At 34.6% G+C, this 16,457-nt stretch overlaps 2 protein-coding genes across 5 annotated transcripts in view; one reads left to right on the top strand and one right to left on the bottom strand.

The window, feature by feature from the left end:
- The window catches only part of gmfb (glia maturation factor, beta), a 373,066-nt gene that overhangs the window by 48,241 nt on the left and 308,368 nt on the right, over window positions 1-16,457 (bottom strand). The gene's annotated exons all lie outside the window — the stretch shown is intronic.
- pacs2 (phosphofurin acidic cluster sorting protein 2) overlaps window positions 1,005-16,457 on the top strand; it is a 49,231-nt gene continuing 33,778 nt past the window's right edge. For 3 of the 4 annotated variants that reach the window (XM_051126938.1, XM_051126936.1, XM_051126937.1), the window contains exon 1: window positions 1,006-1,381. In XM_051126938.1, the coding sequence (XP_050982895.1) occupies window positions 1,263-1,381 (119 nt within the window). In that variant the 5' untranslated portion in view covers window positions 1,006-1,262. Of the gene's footprint in view, window positions 1,382-16,457 lie in introns of all 4 variants that reach the window. The other variant, XM_051126935.1, reaches the window with a different exon arrangement.

Below are 16,457 nucleotides of genomic sequence, written 5' to 3'. Positions count from 1 at the left end.
AAATACACCCACATACACCTTTACATTTAAAAAATATATAAAATCTATGTATTTCTGTATAACATAAATCATATAGAAATATGACTATATATACACACGTAAATATTTCTTAAATATATACATGAATGTGTGTGTTTAGAAACGCATAATAAATATTCACAATACACATATACATTATATAAACACATTCGTTTTGGATGCAATTAATCATGATTAATCGTTTTAACAGCACTATTTTGTACATATTATATTATAATTGTAGAATGCTACTCTAGTAATACTGGATACTGTATTCCAGATGTTCAGGATACTGTAATGTAATATAATATAATGACAGTATATTATAAAAAGTAGTGTTGTCAAATGATTAATTGTGATTAATCACATCCAAAAAAAAATTTTTGTGTGTATACTGTGTATATTTATTATGTATATATAAATACACACACATACAGTATATATTTTGGAAATATTTACATGTATTTACATGCATATATATATATTCATGTAACTGATATTATAAATATTTTTAATATATGAACATAACATATTTTTCTTAAATATATGCATGTGTGTGTATTTATATATACATAATAAGTATACATAGTACACACACATATTATGTAAACTAAATTAATCGCGATTATCGTTTGGCAGCACTATTTAAAAGATAACTGGCCTATATTAACATCCATTATAGTTATTTTTTCTTGACTAAATGTGTCATGAAGTAAGTACAATAAATATCCCTTGTTGCTTTTTTGCAGCATTAGTTGAAATAAGCAAGTTCCAGTATACTTCCAGTAAGTCTAAATGTCCACTACTTGCAAGCAGTATAATACTGTACTTTCCCAACAATCCCAGCATGACGTAACAGTTAATTTATAAAGAGCACTAGGTATTTTTACTACAGTCGTCCCGTTATTTACTGGCCATCCTGAGTGTGAGAGAGCGCAGATGCGCCAGTCGCTGGTACAACCCGGGGGTCACGTGACTTCCTGCGGCGAGCGACTGCTGCTGCAGTTTCTTGTCGCGAGCGCTCGGTGCACGGTGTGGAAATTCCGAACCACAGCGGCATGAAGCTGCACGCAGACACCGCACGCGAATCGCTGCGCCATCCGTGAACGGCACAACACCGGCTCCGTAGCAGAGCAGCGGATTAACAGCCGTTTGAGCGGGAAGGATTTAGATCCAGCGCGTTCCTGAGGGGAGAAGTTTGCTCACTGTGTCGGCTGGAGGTGAACGGGACACCAGCAGCGAGCATGGCGGAGAGAAGTGGCCGGTTAAGCTTCCCCGGGAGCGGGGCGCTAAACAGACCGGTGCCTATGAACCTGTTCGCCACCTGGGAGATAGACGGCTCCTCTCCTAACTGCATCCCCAGGTGAGACTCACGCGTGAACGGACGCTCAGGTGGGCTGTTTGTGAGCGGGCAGGTGCACGGCGACAGGGAGTGGTGTGTGTCTGTGTTAGACAGAGAAAGGGTGTGTGAACTAGTTAGACTATCATTGTGCTGCACTGATCGAGCGCGTCTGGTTGGACCGATGTCAGCACCGGATCACGGTGGCACAAATCCAGTGATGTTCTGCTGATTTAGTAACGCTTTTCTGTCATTCACCGTTAAGTGTTAAAATGTGACCGGGCTGCTTTTTGATCACTGGTCTGTTAGAGTTCATAATAATAACAATAACAACAATTGTTATTATTATTAATTTCCATTATGCTTGAGTCTGGGGCTTTGACAGTTCTGTTCTGACCGCGAACACAGACGAACTCTTTGGCCTTTGTGACGTCAGGGCTCCGCTCTCTCGCCGTTTGTTATGAATCGGTTTTGCCGGAGGAGTCGAGCTGTCATTAACGCGGGCCGGTGTCGTGTAAAATAACCCAGTGGATCTACTAGATGCACTGCCACCGGAACAAAATGTTCTGACCCAGAGTTTTAGAGACTGCTTCCTCTCTTATTTGCTGTCGTGAGTCATCAAAGTACCTTCTTTCTTTCTTCCTTAACCACAAATTAGATCAAAACAGAGGAGCTACTAATAAAACGGGCTTGACTAGAACCGTCTGTGTGCTGGCATGCAGGTTGTTTTTGTTTCTGTACCATACAACAATTATGATAAACTATGGGTGGTGTCTGCAAATGACCTTAAAAGACAGGTCACCCATAAAAGAAAATTCTGTCTTCAATTACACACTCTCGTCACTTACAGGAGAAATTATAAAGACTGTAATGGTCATTTTTATTTTGCTGCAGTTGCAAAGAATAGGGACTGGAGCTTTCAAGCTTCAAAAGCTATCATAAAGTGAGCCCTGTGAAGATCACGTATCTTTTGAAGCCACGCAATCTTAGTAGAAGTTTAAAGTGAAAGTCATTTTTCATTTAACAAATCATTCTTTTGAGTCAATGGATCATTTGATCAAGTTCACAAAACTAGTATGAATAGTTTATTCGCCACTTGAAGTTCAACTCATTGGCTAAATCCAGTCTAAATGAAGGGGGTGGCTTTTTGTGACTTCTCAAGTCAAAAGTTTACATACACCTTGTAGAATCTGCAAAATGTAAAACATTTTTTTAAATATAGGGATTATACAAAATGCATGTTATTTTTATTTAATACTGAGTTAAATAAGATATTGCACATAAAAATGTTTACATATACAAGACAAAAATTGTTACATTTATAAAAATGACCCTGTTTAAACATTTACATATACTTGATTCTTAATACCGTGTTGTTACCTGAATGATCCACAGCTGTTTTTTTGTTGTGATGGTTGTTAATGAGTCTCTTGTTTGTCCTGAACAGTTAAACTGCCTGTTTTCCTTCAGAAAAATCCTTTAGGTCCCTCAGGTTTTTCAGCATTTTTGTTGTATTTGAACCCTTTCCAACATTGACTGTATGGTTTTGAGATCCAAATGCTCACTGATGCTTCATGCATCATGTATTAACAAACATTAAATAAGTAAGGCTTAATAAATAAAAAAAAATATGTATGAATCTGGAACAGAAGATTTATGTACAGATTTGTGCATTATTTATATAAATAAAGAGATATGCATATGTATATATTGTATTTTAGCAGATTCTGCAAGGAGTATGTAAACTTTTAACCTCAACTCTATAGCACGTGAGTTCTGTGGATTACTTTTATGGTGATTGCCAGCCTTACATAAAAAAATCCCATTTAATGTACAGTAAAAATGTTTTGGTATCACAGTGTATTTTACAGTAACTGTTTATTTTATTAAAGGGATAGTTCACACAAAAATGAAAATTCCATCGCCCTGATGTCAGAACACAGATTAAGATATTTTTGATGAAATCCCAGAGCTTTCTGTTCCTCCATAGACCGGGCCAAAAATATCTTAATTTGTGTTTTTAAGGTGAACAAAGGTCTTACGGGTTTGGAACAACATGAGAGTGAGTAATTCATGACAGAATTTTCATTTTTGGGTGAACTATCCCTGTAAGTTATATATAAAGTCTACATGAACTACCAACATCTGCATTTTACATTAAAATTTACCACCTTAATAATACAGGCGACACAATAAAAAGCCACATGATGAATATTCTTCAGAAATTCACCTTTTGTGTTAGACCGAAACAACATGAGGGTTTGAAATGACAGAATGTGAACTGTTCCTTTAAAACAACCTGAACTGGAGCAAATGCTGAGATGGATGGGGAATAAAGAGAAAGAGATGTGCCTTATGAATTCTTGATCATAATAAAAGATTCACAACTGTACCACAGACACATTTTCCCTCAGGCCATTTGTCTGCTCGCTCTCTGTGTGTGAGGAGCACAACATTTGACCGTAGAATTCCTGCAGTTAATTATGTGTTAATTTAAAGGTCTGTTCTGTGAACATAATTGAAGCTGAGAGCAGAAGCTGAGAGAAACAACTCATCTTATCACAGTGAGACATACTCGTACATCTCTGTCATAAAAATGACATTAGCTTTAGTTTTTAATGAGCTAATTAATAAGCTACAGCAGCTGGTCTTCTGAGCTTTTCTGTAGGATTTTCCCTTTAGGCTACCATTGCAGTGGGTGTGGCCTCATTTGGAGATGCTGTCAGATTGGCTAGGCCTGATGTGACGGGCGTGTCCCTGTTGTAGGACTGGTTTTCTTGTTTTTGGCTGTTAGTGAATTGCAAATATGTTAAATTAGCGGAACTCAGAGATGTTTTTCCGGTTTTCTGTTGAATATTTAATTCTTTGCAGTGTTGTTATTGTTAACTAAAACTATAAAAATAGGTTTTGTTAATTAAAATTAAACTAATATAAAATGAAATGAAATCGGTTTTATTTTTTCCCAAATTCATTTTTTTCTGTTTTTAATTTTTCTGGACTGTTTTAATGGTTAAATTAAAAAATATATTATCAAAAAATATATATAATTAATTAAAATCATGAAACTTACACAATTTAACAGCAATTTATTAAAAGTTTAACAAAATGTACACTTTTAAGGCCCTATGAAATACTTTTTATTTTTTATATATATTTTTTTAAATTCAGTTTTATTTTTTTATTTTTTTACCAAATTCAGTGTTTTCCATACATTTTAATGGTTTCATTAAATGTAATATTAAAAAGAATTCTCTAAAAAAAAATCTAAAATTAATTTACTATTATTTTTTTTTTTTCAGAAATACTATGTTGTGCATTTATTTATTTTTTTGGTAAATTAATTCTGGTAAATAATTTTTTCTGGTAAATATTCCTTTAAAAAAAATTTAATAATGCTTTTATTATTGTTTTTTTTTATTTTACTATACAGTAAATTCCATTTTGATGACAGGATTTCTCGTCTGCATTTTCTGCATCACAAAAATCATAGGGCCCTAAATGAAAAGCCTAAACGTAAAAAAACTTAAATTAAAATGACAAATGTTGCCTGGAAAACTAACTGAAAATAATGTTAAAAAGCTAATTTAAAATGTTATTAAACAGTATATAAATAATACTAAAGCAACAGTGATTCTTTGGTTTGTTAGCTGTATTTAAAATGCAGTTAAAACAAACATACACACTATATGATATGTGAATTTGTATCTGTTTATTTATTTTTTTGAAATGTGCATCTGCCACTTTGGTAGTTTGTCTGGCCTTTGTGTTTGCCATGCTTCATCTCTTGTGTTTACTTAGGTGTTAAGTGTCTTTTGGTTGTTAAGTGCGCGTATATGTGCGTGCGATACTTTGCATCCTACAGCCACATTTAAATTTGTGACCTCTGATTATGGGTCAGTTGTCAGGTTCAAGTAATTATTGAAGTGTTTGTGGTGGGCTGAAAAACAGATCTGCAAGCAGCTGTTTTGAATGCAATTCCAAGCTGTTGATCTCCTTTGATGTTTGATTGTGTCTGTGAATAAGAGGATGAATGAATTTGTGCTGAATGACAAGAATCATCATTTTTGAGATTTACACACTGTGAAATAGGTCACCACACATTTGAGTCTGAAGCCTGTGTGATTGTTGTGTGTTATGGCAGATTTGATAGATTTAAAAGGGCTTAATATTGGCTCACTGTAGCTGCCATAATCCACCCGTTCAATTAAGCTGTCAGAGCTGACACATTCGGACTGGTTGAATCTCGCTGAAGTCAGTCAGAGACTATCGGAGTGTAAGAAAACAGAAGGTAACTGAACGCTACAAGACACAGAAATGTGAAATATGAATAAAGTAGCTAAAGCAGAAAAGCTGATCCACTTCTGTCGCATTAGTCATTCACTTTTCAGTCCAGCATGTGGAGTTTTAAATCTGTGAAATGTTTGTGTAATATGACTGTTTGTGCTATGACTGGAATATGAAAACATTGTTATTGTTAACTGAAACTAAAACATCATTATAAAAAATCATTTTCACTAATTAAAATAAAGCTAAAATGTGACCCTAGACCACAAAACCAGTCTTAAGTAGCAGGGGTTTATTTGTAGCAATAGCCAAAAATGCGTTGTATGGGTCAAAATGATCAATTTTTCTTTTATGCCAAAAATCATTAGGATATTAAGTAAAGGTCATGTTCTGTAAAGAGATTTTGTAAATGTCCTACTGTAAATATATCAAAACTTAATTTTCGATTAGTAATATGCATTGCTAAGAACTTAATTTGGACAACTTTAAATGCAATTTTCCTTAATATTTTGTTTTTTTGCACCCTCAGATTCCAGATTTTCAAAAAATTGTTGTATCCTAAAAATGGAAAGCTTATTTATTTAGCTTTCAGAAGATGATCATCATTTAAAAAAATTTACCCTTAAGACTGGTTTTGTGGTCGAAGGTCACAAATACTAGCTGAAATGTGAATATTAGGTGAAGTCATAGTGCTAAAATTGCTAAAGGTAAAGCTGAAAAAAGTTAAAGCAATATAGAAATATTAAAAAATAAACCCTGAATAAAACCACATAGCAAAATTATTAAAACTTGAATGAAAAGTGAAATTGTACTTTGAAAACGTGCAGTTTAACTCAGCCTACTCCAGAAAGTCTAAAATGACCATCTACTAAAACAGAGCTGCCAAAATAGGTTGATTGTGACATCAGATATCTAAACTTATTAACACATGGCCGCCCACATTTACACCTCAACAACGCCTTTTCAGTGTTGAGCGTGGCCTGTTCAGTCACGTTGAGGTAATACTGAGGGAATAGAAAAGATATTATTAGTCCAAAACACCAGAAAACGTGTTTATTTTTAATTATAATTATAGTTGATGTCAGCGGCAGATACAATACTGTTTTGTCTAAACAAATGAAAGCATTACAAACTAAAATCAGTTATTTTAAATACTACAAGTGAATTTAATGCACAGCATGAAAAGTGGATACTCATTTTGAGATTTGCTATAGATTACATTTCACAGCGTTATTAAATTATTAATGTTTTTAAATATTAACTTTAAGTGTGTTTCATGCTGAATAGGTAATCTAATAGTAAAAATAGGGAAAATGAGTGATATGAAATATCCAGTATTATCTAATTAGATAAAAAATCTCTAATATTGGCTGATAACTGATATTCTGTATATCCTCAGAATAAAATTACATTCACCAGCAGGAGCTTAAAGGATTAGTTCACTTCCAGAATAAAATTTTTCCTGATTTTGCATTGTCATCCAAGATGTTTATGTCTTTTTTTCTTCAGTCGAACAGAAATGAAGGTTTTTGAGAAAAAACATTTCAGGATTTTTCTCCATAGTGGACGTCAATGGGAGCCAACAGGTTAAAGGTCCAAACTGTAGTTTTAATGCAGCTTCAGAGGGCTCCACACAATCCCAGCTGAGGAATAAGGGTCTTATTTGGCAAAATGATCGGTAATTTTCTAAAAAAAAAAAAAATTTAAGTTTACATACTTTTTAACCACAAATGGTCATCTTGCACTAGCTTGACTTCATGCATTACGTAATCATGTTGGAAAGGTCATGTGTGACGTAGGTGGAAGTACCGAACATGCAAAGAAAGTCAAACGCTCTTTGCAATAAAAGGTGAAACAACGATGTTGGACGATTTTGAAGTTGGAGGAGAAAATGAGATTTGAGAAAATGAGTTTTTCGCCCTACCCAACCTTTTTGCACTGGAAGAACTTACCGCATGTGACCTTTCCAACGTGTTTACGTAATGCAAGTCATAGACGTGCATTGCAGAGCTAGTGCAAAATGAGCACTTGTGGTTTAAAAGTTTGAACATTTTATTTTTAATTTTTAGAAAATGACAGATCGTTTTGCTAGATAAGATGCTGCTTCCTTGGCTGGGATCTTGTAGAGCCCTTTGAAGGTGTGTATTGAAACTGCAATTTGCACCTTCAACCCGTTGGCTCCCACAGAAGTCCACTATATGGAGAAAATTCCTGGAATATTTTCCTCAAAAAAAAAAAAACATTATTTTCAACTGAAGAAAGAAAGACATAAACATCTTGGGTGACATGGGGGTGATTAAATCATCAGGATATTTTTATTTTGGAAGTAAACTAATCCTTTAAAATACAACCTTATTTTTTATAGTGATGCTGTGCTGCTGACTGTGTGCATGACCCGCTTATGGTCCTTTGTATCTTCTCAAGTGGGCATCATTTTCACTAAAACAATAGAAATCTCTCTCTCTCTCTGATTGAACAGGCTGTGCTAGGCTGTCATATTTGTGTGTGTTGGTGGAGTGTGTGCTGCGTTCTCACCCAGAGGGAAGAAACAGTCATGGCTTTGTCTTAAAACGCACCCACAGCCATTCTTACACACACACTGACAGGAGCAGGGTAAATAGCCGTATTGTTTATATGGAAAAGTGCTGTTTTGTCTTGGAGCGTTTTGTTGTGTGTTTTGTGTACGTTCTTGATTCAGAGGGATAGCAGATGCTTTTACTTGAAATCTCTTTAATGGAACAATGACGGTGCAGCTCTTTTATAGCACATGGTCTGTACATCAGTGCATATTATGGTGCTGTTCAGTCATGATGTCCGTTTTTGTAGGTTAACCTAGACGACTAATTTGCTGTGCTCCCTCAGGAACTTTTACTGGGTTTTTAGAATAGTGCTTTTCAATGTGTGTGAAAAATAAACTCACTTTTTGATTTTTACATAAATTAATTACAGGGATAGTTCACCCAATAATGAAAATTACCCCAGGATTTACTCAACCTCAAACCATCCTAGGTGTATATGACTTTCTTCTTTTAGACAAATGCAATCAGAGTAAAAAAAAAAAATGTCCTGACTCTTCCAAGCTTTATAATGGCAGTGGATTTAAGGGTTTAAGATAAAGTTGAATAGATAAAGTCCAATAAAAGTGCATAGATCCATCATAAAAAGGGCTCCACACAGCTCCAGAGGGGTTTACGAAGGCCTTCTGAAGCAAATCAGTGTGTTTTTATAAGAAAAATATCCATATTTAAAATTTATTGACAATTTATTAAGTAAGAACACTTTGAAAATTGATCAAAATTAACAGTAAGTACACTTACAATGTTACAAAAGATTTGTTTCAAACAAATGCTGTTCTTTCAAACTTTCTACTCCTCAGGGGAGCTTAAAAAAATCTATCAAGGTGTCCACAAAAATATTAAGCGGCACAACGTTTTTCAAAATTGATAATAATACAAAAATGTTTTTCTAAGCATCAAATCAGCATATTAGATGATGATTTCTGAAGGATCATGTGACACTGAAAATTAAGCTTTGCCGTGACTTTCTTTATATGGTTATTTTAAATTGTAATGATATTTAATAATATTACTGTTTTTACTGTATTTTTGATCATATATATAATTCCTACATGTTTAATATAACAGTTTATAATTTCTCTGTGCATATGGCAGGAAATGAAGTGACACACGCACAAGTGCACACCTAACTGCTTACTCAGCACTTACAGTAGGATGGGGGGTAGGTGTGTGTGTGGATGAGTGTGTGTGTAAGGGTGGGTGTGTGTGCGTGTGTGTGTGTGTTTTGCGCTCTTTGTGTTTGGTTCTCATTCCTCTAGATTCCACTCTGGTCAAGTCTGAAGGTTTGTTAAGGACTGTGACATAAGCGCATGCACACACACACACACACACACACACACACACACACACCTCCTAAAGTCAATAGCCAGTTGTTCAGACTATAAAATTCCTCTGACTTTGTTCTGAATGTTTGCTGATGTCTCATTTTACACCTGCATCATATAAAACACCACACAGAAACTTTAAACCCAGTTCACCAGATTTGCAAAAACATCCTGCAATGTGGTGTTTTGATGTTTTTTAGCAGAGCTGGTGTCTACATTTGTTAATAATTTGCATGTGGTCAAAAATGTTCTAAAGAGACATACAGGTTTTGAACAACATGAGGGTGAGTCAGTGATGACAGAATTGACAGTTCTGGGCGAACTGTTATCTTTGAAGTGACCTAGATCCTCCTTCATAAACCAAGTTACCTTTGTTTGCATTGATATTTTTGTGTTGAAGTTATTTAGAGGGATTTATTTTAAACCCTGTTGATCAGTGTCTATTAGCAGTGCAGCTCTTTGTAAAGACTGTTAATCAACATCACCATGAGGTCCAGATTCCAGAGCAAAACCGGCATCTGAGCACACCCTAAAGAACAGATGCCTTACACCCCGGGGATTCTGGCAGTCCAAAGACGAAAATAGCTGGTTTGTGGACCATGACCTGCTCTTTCCCAGAAGCCCCGGTGTGAGCCAGCGGCAGCAGGGCTTTGAATTATGGTTATCAAGAATGCAAAACTAGCACGAATGAACATCCTGATCACGTGCATGACCACACGGCAGTGGTGCACATTGGGTTTGTGTTTAAATAAAGCTGTAGCCATGGTGAATTCTCCATTCCTGATCATTGCAGGTGTGTCTGTTTGTCATGCAACAGCAAAAAATAACACACGGTCTATCAAACACTGGATATGAAAACAATGCACGGCTGTGTAAATATATATGCTCAAATAGAGAATATCAGTTCACAATTTTCAGTCAGCTGCACTGTTTTCTGTTCTGCATTTCAGATCTGGTATTTTATTACTTTGTCCTGTAAAGCGTGGGAATTTTTGTCTGTAGGACTAGAAGTCATATGCAAGAGGGTTGGGTCTTGATGGTTAACTAGTTATGCAGCAACTGACTAGGCACTTAGTTGTGTCACGTTTGCACTGTTTCTGATTGTCTTCACGTAGACCTTTTCTCCCAATTAACAAGTTATTTAAATTGCTTTTACCAACTGGTTCATCCACTAAACCTTCACCTTAAGTTTAAAAACCAGTACACTACCAATTGGAAAAAAAAGGTTTTTAAAAGAAGTCTCTTATGCTTACCAAGAATGCATTTATTTGATTAAATATCAGGTACAGTACATGACAGATCTTCTAAAGAAAAAAGGATGTAAAATATACTATATAATATTAAAGGTTAAAATTATCTGATTAATATACAAAAGCTTAAATTACACTTAATGAAGTTTTCTACCCCAATTTGTTTTTTTAAAACATTAACATTTAACTGGTGGCTGTCATAAAAACTTGGATGTATTAAAACTAATTAAAAATTGAAGAACATTAAAAATTATAATGAATGTTATATGGTGTAAATATTAGCAAAATGTTCCTCTCTAGAAATGATTTTTCTAGCTGACTAAAGAATGGTCACCGAATATGTTTTTTTCTGAGGTAAATGTGACGTTATGTGACATTGTTAACAAGCTGTTATATTGACGTCTTTGCGCAGTTGAAACACTAATTGGGCAATTATGTTAGACAAGATACAGATTTTGGTTGTACTCTGTCTTTTAACATGGCTTTGGATGATTGTTCATGTTTATTTTGTGCTAAAACTGGTATTAAAGCGGAGGAGATGATCAGTTAACGTACGCTTCATGCTCTTGCTTCTTTTGAACTGAGGTGCGATCTGTCACTCCATATTAAACAGCACCAAAATTACATTTATTGTTTGAATACTGTGATAAAATGGACAGAATTTGAAATCTGAAACTTTGTTTCATATCAAAAGTAACAATAAATCAATTTATTGGATGGGAGGTCTGCTACAATGTTCCATTCGTTAACTGAAAACAGGCTAGGTTAATCAGTTCTTGAGATTTAAGAATCAATATTGTCTTGTAAAAATGAGAATTGATTAAAATCAAGAAATCAGTACTTTTTTACCCAGCCCTAATTTAATATATTTAGGGGTTCAAGCGCTGAAACCCTGTTGTAATTGTTAGAATGGCCAAAGATCAGCAATCTCCACATAAAACTGATCAGGCAGACCGTCGTAGAGACTTAAAACTTGGAGGAATGGTAGTACTCACACCATCTACAATGTCACCAAGTCTCACCCCAATTGGCCTGATGGGGGCGCTACAGCAATCAAAAGTACAAATTTACTTATAACTCCTAAAATGTTCGTCACAGGCTCAAATGTCCTATGTCGTTGGAATCCTTGGCTCACGCACTCAGATTTGACATTTTCGGGTATTTTGCATTTTTGAAAAACCTACTTTTGCTAACTAGTTGTAGGTTTTTCGGCTCTGTTGCAAAGCGGCGCCAAAACGCTCAAAAGCGGCAGGGCAGCTTGTGCTAAAAAGACTATATTTTAAACGGAATGAAATGTCTTTGCCAAACTCACAACGCATATGTAAGAGCTGAATCTGAGGTAACATGAAAAAAATTGTGGAGCTCGGCCACTTGGTGGCACTATAAGAGGGAAAAAAAACATAAAAATGGCCATAACTACGCAAACGTTTTTGCTATCGACATGAGAAACGGCACACACTGCTTTTGTCCAAAGTGCCACAAGTGGCTCTAAGGACATTTACGTATCTCAAAAAACGTGGCCACCATAGGCGATGAACTTTGAGCACCTATTAGACAAGGTTAATTCAGAGATCAATTGGACGAAAATTGGTGGGCCTGTGTGACTCACCTCCTCATTCTACTTTGCCTCTAGAACCACTGCTGTCAATCAGACCGTTTGTTAAATGATTGAGAAAATGTGAAAAACCTACTTTTGCAAACTAGTCCCAGGTTTTTCGCTCAATCTGGGGAAAAACACTGCAGTGAAATTCTCTGGACTCTCTAGGTCAATAATTACCAAATAATATTGACCCTTTGGGAAGCTATAACTGGGCTGTTTAGAAAAGGGGCCTGTCCAAATATACCCAAAAGCCTATAAAGACTAAACGAAAACTCAAAACTTGAGGAAAGGTGAGCACATGCGACGGGTGATTCTAAACAAGCATGCAAAGTTTTAAGGAGATCGGACCACAGCTGGCGCTACAACAGTCATTAACCATAAAAAACATTATATTTCTATGGTAAATTACCTGTATTTGCCAAAAATGCTTTTTAAAATCTGGTTTAGGTGGTTACAGGCTTGCTAAATAATATGTAACGTTTTTATATGTGCTTAAACGCCTTAAATCGTAATCGCTGCTTGCAGCTATATTATAAAAAGTAATTTTAAAAGGTGAATTTTCCAGTCTTCATTATTGACATAGCCACAGATTATAAGCATGCTTCTGCTGTCTTTAAAATGAATGCCACTTTGTTTTATTTTTATTTTTTTATCTAATGCAATGATATTAATGCACAAGTGTGTCAGAAATACTTGTCACTGTATGCATAGGTTCATTTGTAGGGCATTTATTATGTTTTATATATAAAGACTAACATTGTGCTGCATAAGATGTTTCTGTAGCAGGGGCAACTAAATTCTTGTTTCTAATCAGCATTTTTATGTTTGTGTGTGTGAGAGAGAGAGAGTGATTCAGTGGGAAAGGAGGAAAATGTAGGTCAGTTGTTTTTACAAGGGAAGGAGTTGCATGTGCATGTTGACTCAAATGTTTTCAGCATGTGTTAGTCTTTAACTGCAGTTTGCTGAAAGTCAACACGCACACATCTGCACCTAATGAGCTGAATAAAGTCAACCGTGTGTGTCCAGAGAAACGTGTGCTTATGCTCAGATGAAACAGAAGGATCGTTTGAATCGGTTTATGTTCTCCTATCTCCATTAAAGGCTTAGGTTAACTCGATCTCTCCTGTCTGTCTGTCTGTCTGTCCGGGTTAAGAGGATCAGTGGTCGTTTGTTCTGTCTCTCTGTCATACACAGGTCAGGGACTCCTGTAATCTCAACAGGGTGAAATGAATTCAAATCTACTGTGAGTGAATTGCTGTATATAGAGTCCATATCTCTATCACTCACGCAGTGTTTTATTGCTGTTGTTGGGACAGATTACAGTGTAGGTTATCTCGACTCTCTGCTCTAGTTTTGACAGTCTTTGAAGTTTGAAAACATAATTCAGCGTTTCAGATAAACAATGTAGAAAATGTTAAATGTGTTTGTGGTTTTCTGTGTAAAAACTTGTTTATCCTGAATCCAAAACCGCTTCCATTTTGCATTAGTTTCTGATTTAATGCTACTTTTGTAGTTACAAAAATATGATCAAAATATGTGCTTTGTCCACTTTTTATATTTGTGATCCTTCTCCAGCATGATTTGAGAATGATCCAAAGAACGTCTTGTGCTACAACGGAAACAAGAACATCTTGACCTTTTGTAGAAATTAGTTCAATGACACAAATCTGCTGAGATTCCTTAACTTAGAAATTTCCATTTAATTTTTTTATTTATTTAATTTCAATATTTCTTTTATTTTCAGGTTTATATGAGTAAAACAGAAAGTTGGTCTCAGACGTTTAGACCTGATTGCACATAAGCCCAACAAAAAATGAGTTTTTTTGTGTATTAGTCACGTGCTTTTCATACCAATGATAACTTACACACTGCTTAGTATGTGTGTGTCTCTTCCATCATTTACACTAAGGAGTACTCAAACCTTTGAAATTGAGCTAATTAGGACCAAGCTGACCTTGTTAGAATAGTGTGTGAGAACCTGTGTGTGTTTTTAGCTTCTGCGAGTAAATGTAGGTCAGATCTCAAGGGTTTACTCACTTTCAGACACATGCAGAATATTTGGGCCGTCTTTCTGATGAGGTCACATGCACACGAGTCCAGCATGGAAACTACCCTTTAAAAACACTTGGAAGACACGCGTAAACAAAAACTATAAAATCCAAGTGGATTTGTGGCTTTTAGTCCACGTGCAGTAGTTTTGAGAGCCTTTGCTAGTGTGCTTCTAAATGTTTTGCTGATTTGTAAAGTTCAAATTTGCAGTCTCTTCAAGAAAAATGGACTCCAAATATTGATGACTCATCAAGTACTATTCAATATTCTGTCCAATCAAATGCTCTTTACAGCGTGAATGTCCCTTCCCATCGCACTATTTGCAACTGTGTAGAAAACAATAGCTCATGGCTGTGCTGTTACCATATACTGTATATGAAAATGTCTGTGGAATCTGTTATTTTTTTCCCAAATTCCGTTTTTTTCCGTTTTAATTTTTCTGGATTCCATTTTTTTTCAAATTTTTATTTTTCTCAGCTCCTTTTTAATGGTTAAATTAAGTTTTATTAATTAAAGAGCATGTCTAATTAATTAAAATCATGAAACTTACTCAATTTCACTTTAATTTAATAAAGGTTTAACAAAAATGACATGTTTTTTTTCACCATATGTTTTATTGTTATCAAATTCTGTGTATTAGCATGCCTAATTATTTGAATGGAAACTTAATTTATTCAAATTTATTCTTAAAATAGTCTTATGAAAGGTTTTTTTATGTTCTTGTTGTCAAAAGAAGGCATAAAACATTAACTTATCTTTTAATTTTTAAAAATTAAGCAAACTTTTTTTTTTGGCAAACAAAAGGGGCATTTACTATTAAAATTAAAACATGGAAGAAATGTTGTGTGATTATACCCTTAAAAAATAATGTTTGTTTCATTTTAGTAGTAGTAGTAATAGTAGTAATATATTTCTGGCACAATGTCTTTAGTTAAACCGGACCTTTATTTTGACGGGTTGCCGTGTCTTCCTTTACATTTCTGTGTGTATATGATATAACGCTAGTTTTCCTAAAATGGAACAGTCAAATGCTCATGAAGTGACTCTCAGCAAATATTGTTCATGTATTTATGTCCTCATTTAGTGAGACGACAGACGCTGAAATCACCGCGAGCGTCACGTGCGCTTCAGTGTGTGTAGTAAACAAAACCACTCGTCTGCTCCATTCATTAAATCGGAGACATGCAGAACATGCAGGATTCACATTTAAAAGATATTTTTTTGGCGTAATATTTACAGATACTAGTCCATATTGCGGTTTGATTTTAAGTGCAATGAACTACTTTTGATTAATTCATTCAAATTTGACAAATTCCTTGATGTTATTCAGTAAATTCTATTTTTATGACTGGATTCTGCGATTCCGTCCGCGTTTTCCGCATTGTGGAAATCATAGGGCCCTACATCAGCATACCCGCTAAAATTACAATCAGAATTAATTTTTTTTTGTTTTCATGGTGTATTAAAGAGTTATTTGGTCTGGAAATGTGCCTGTTGTTTCTTAATTTTCTTTAAACAATATTTTAAAGAAAATAATACGTTTTTATTATATGTGTTATTTATAATTTGATTATTTCAGGTTTTTTTTTTTGCAATTAATTGGGCAAACCTAAGCCACATTTAACTGCAAAATCATACAAATTTTAGAAATAAAAATACTTTTTTGCATTATTTTCATTAAAATTAAGTAAATAATCATCTTCCCCAATTTAAATTTTAGTTTTATTAATTTAAATAACTTTAATAATAACTTATTTTGTTTTAGTTAGTTGTCAGGGCAAAATTTATGTTTGTTTTTTTTGGGGGGTTTTCCCCCAAGTTTGTTTGTTTTCTTAATTTTTTTTTTTAAATGAATTGACCAAACCTAAACAATTTTAACTGGAAAATTATGTATACCAATTATATAAATAAAAATGACAATTTTGCATCTTTTTTTTTTTTATATTATAATTAAGTAGACAATCATCCTCCCCAATTTCACTTTGATATTTTTCATTTTAGTTGTATTAATTTTAA

Source organism: Labeo rohita, chromosome 13 (genome assembly GCF_022985175.1).
Source record: "Labeo rohita strain BAU-BD-2019 chromosome 13, IGBB_LRoh.1.0, whole genome shotgun sequence".
NCBI lineage: Eukaryota > Metazoa > Chordata > Actinopteri > Cypriniformes > Cyprinidae > Labeo > Labeo rohita.
The sequence above is the reverse complement of the archived record's forward strand: the minus strand, read 5'-3'. Positions and strand labels throughout refer to the sequence as shown.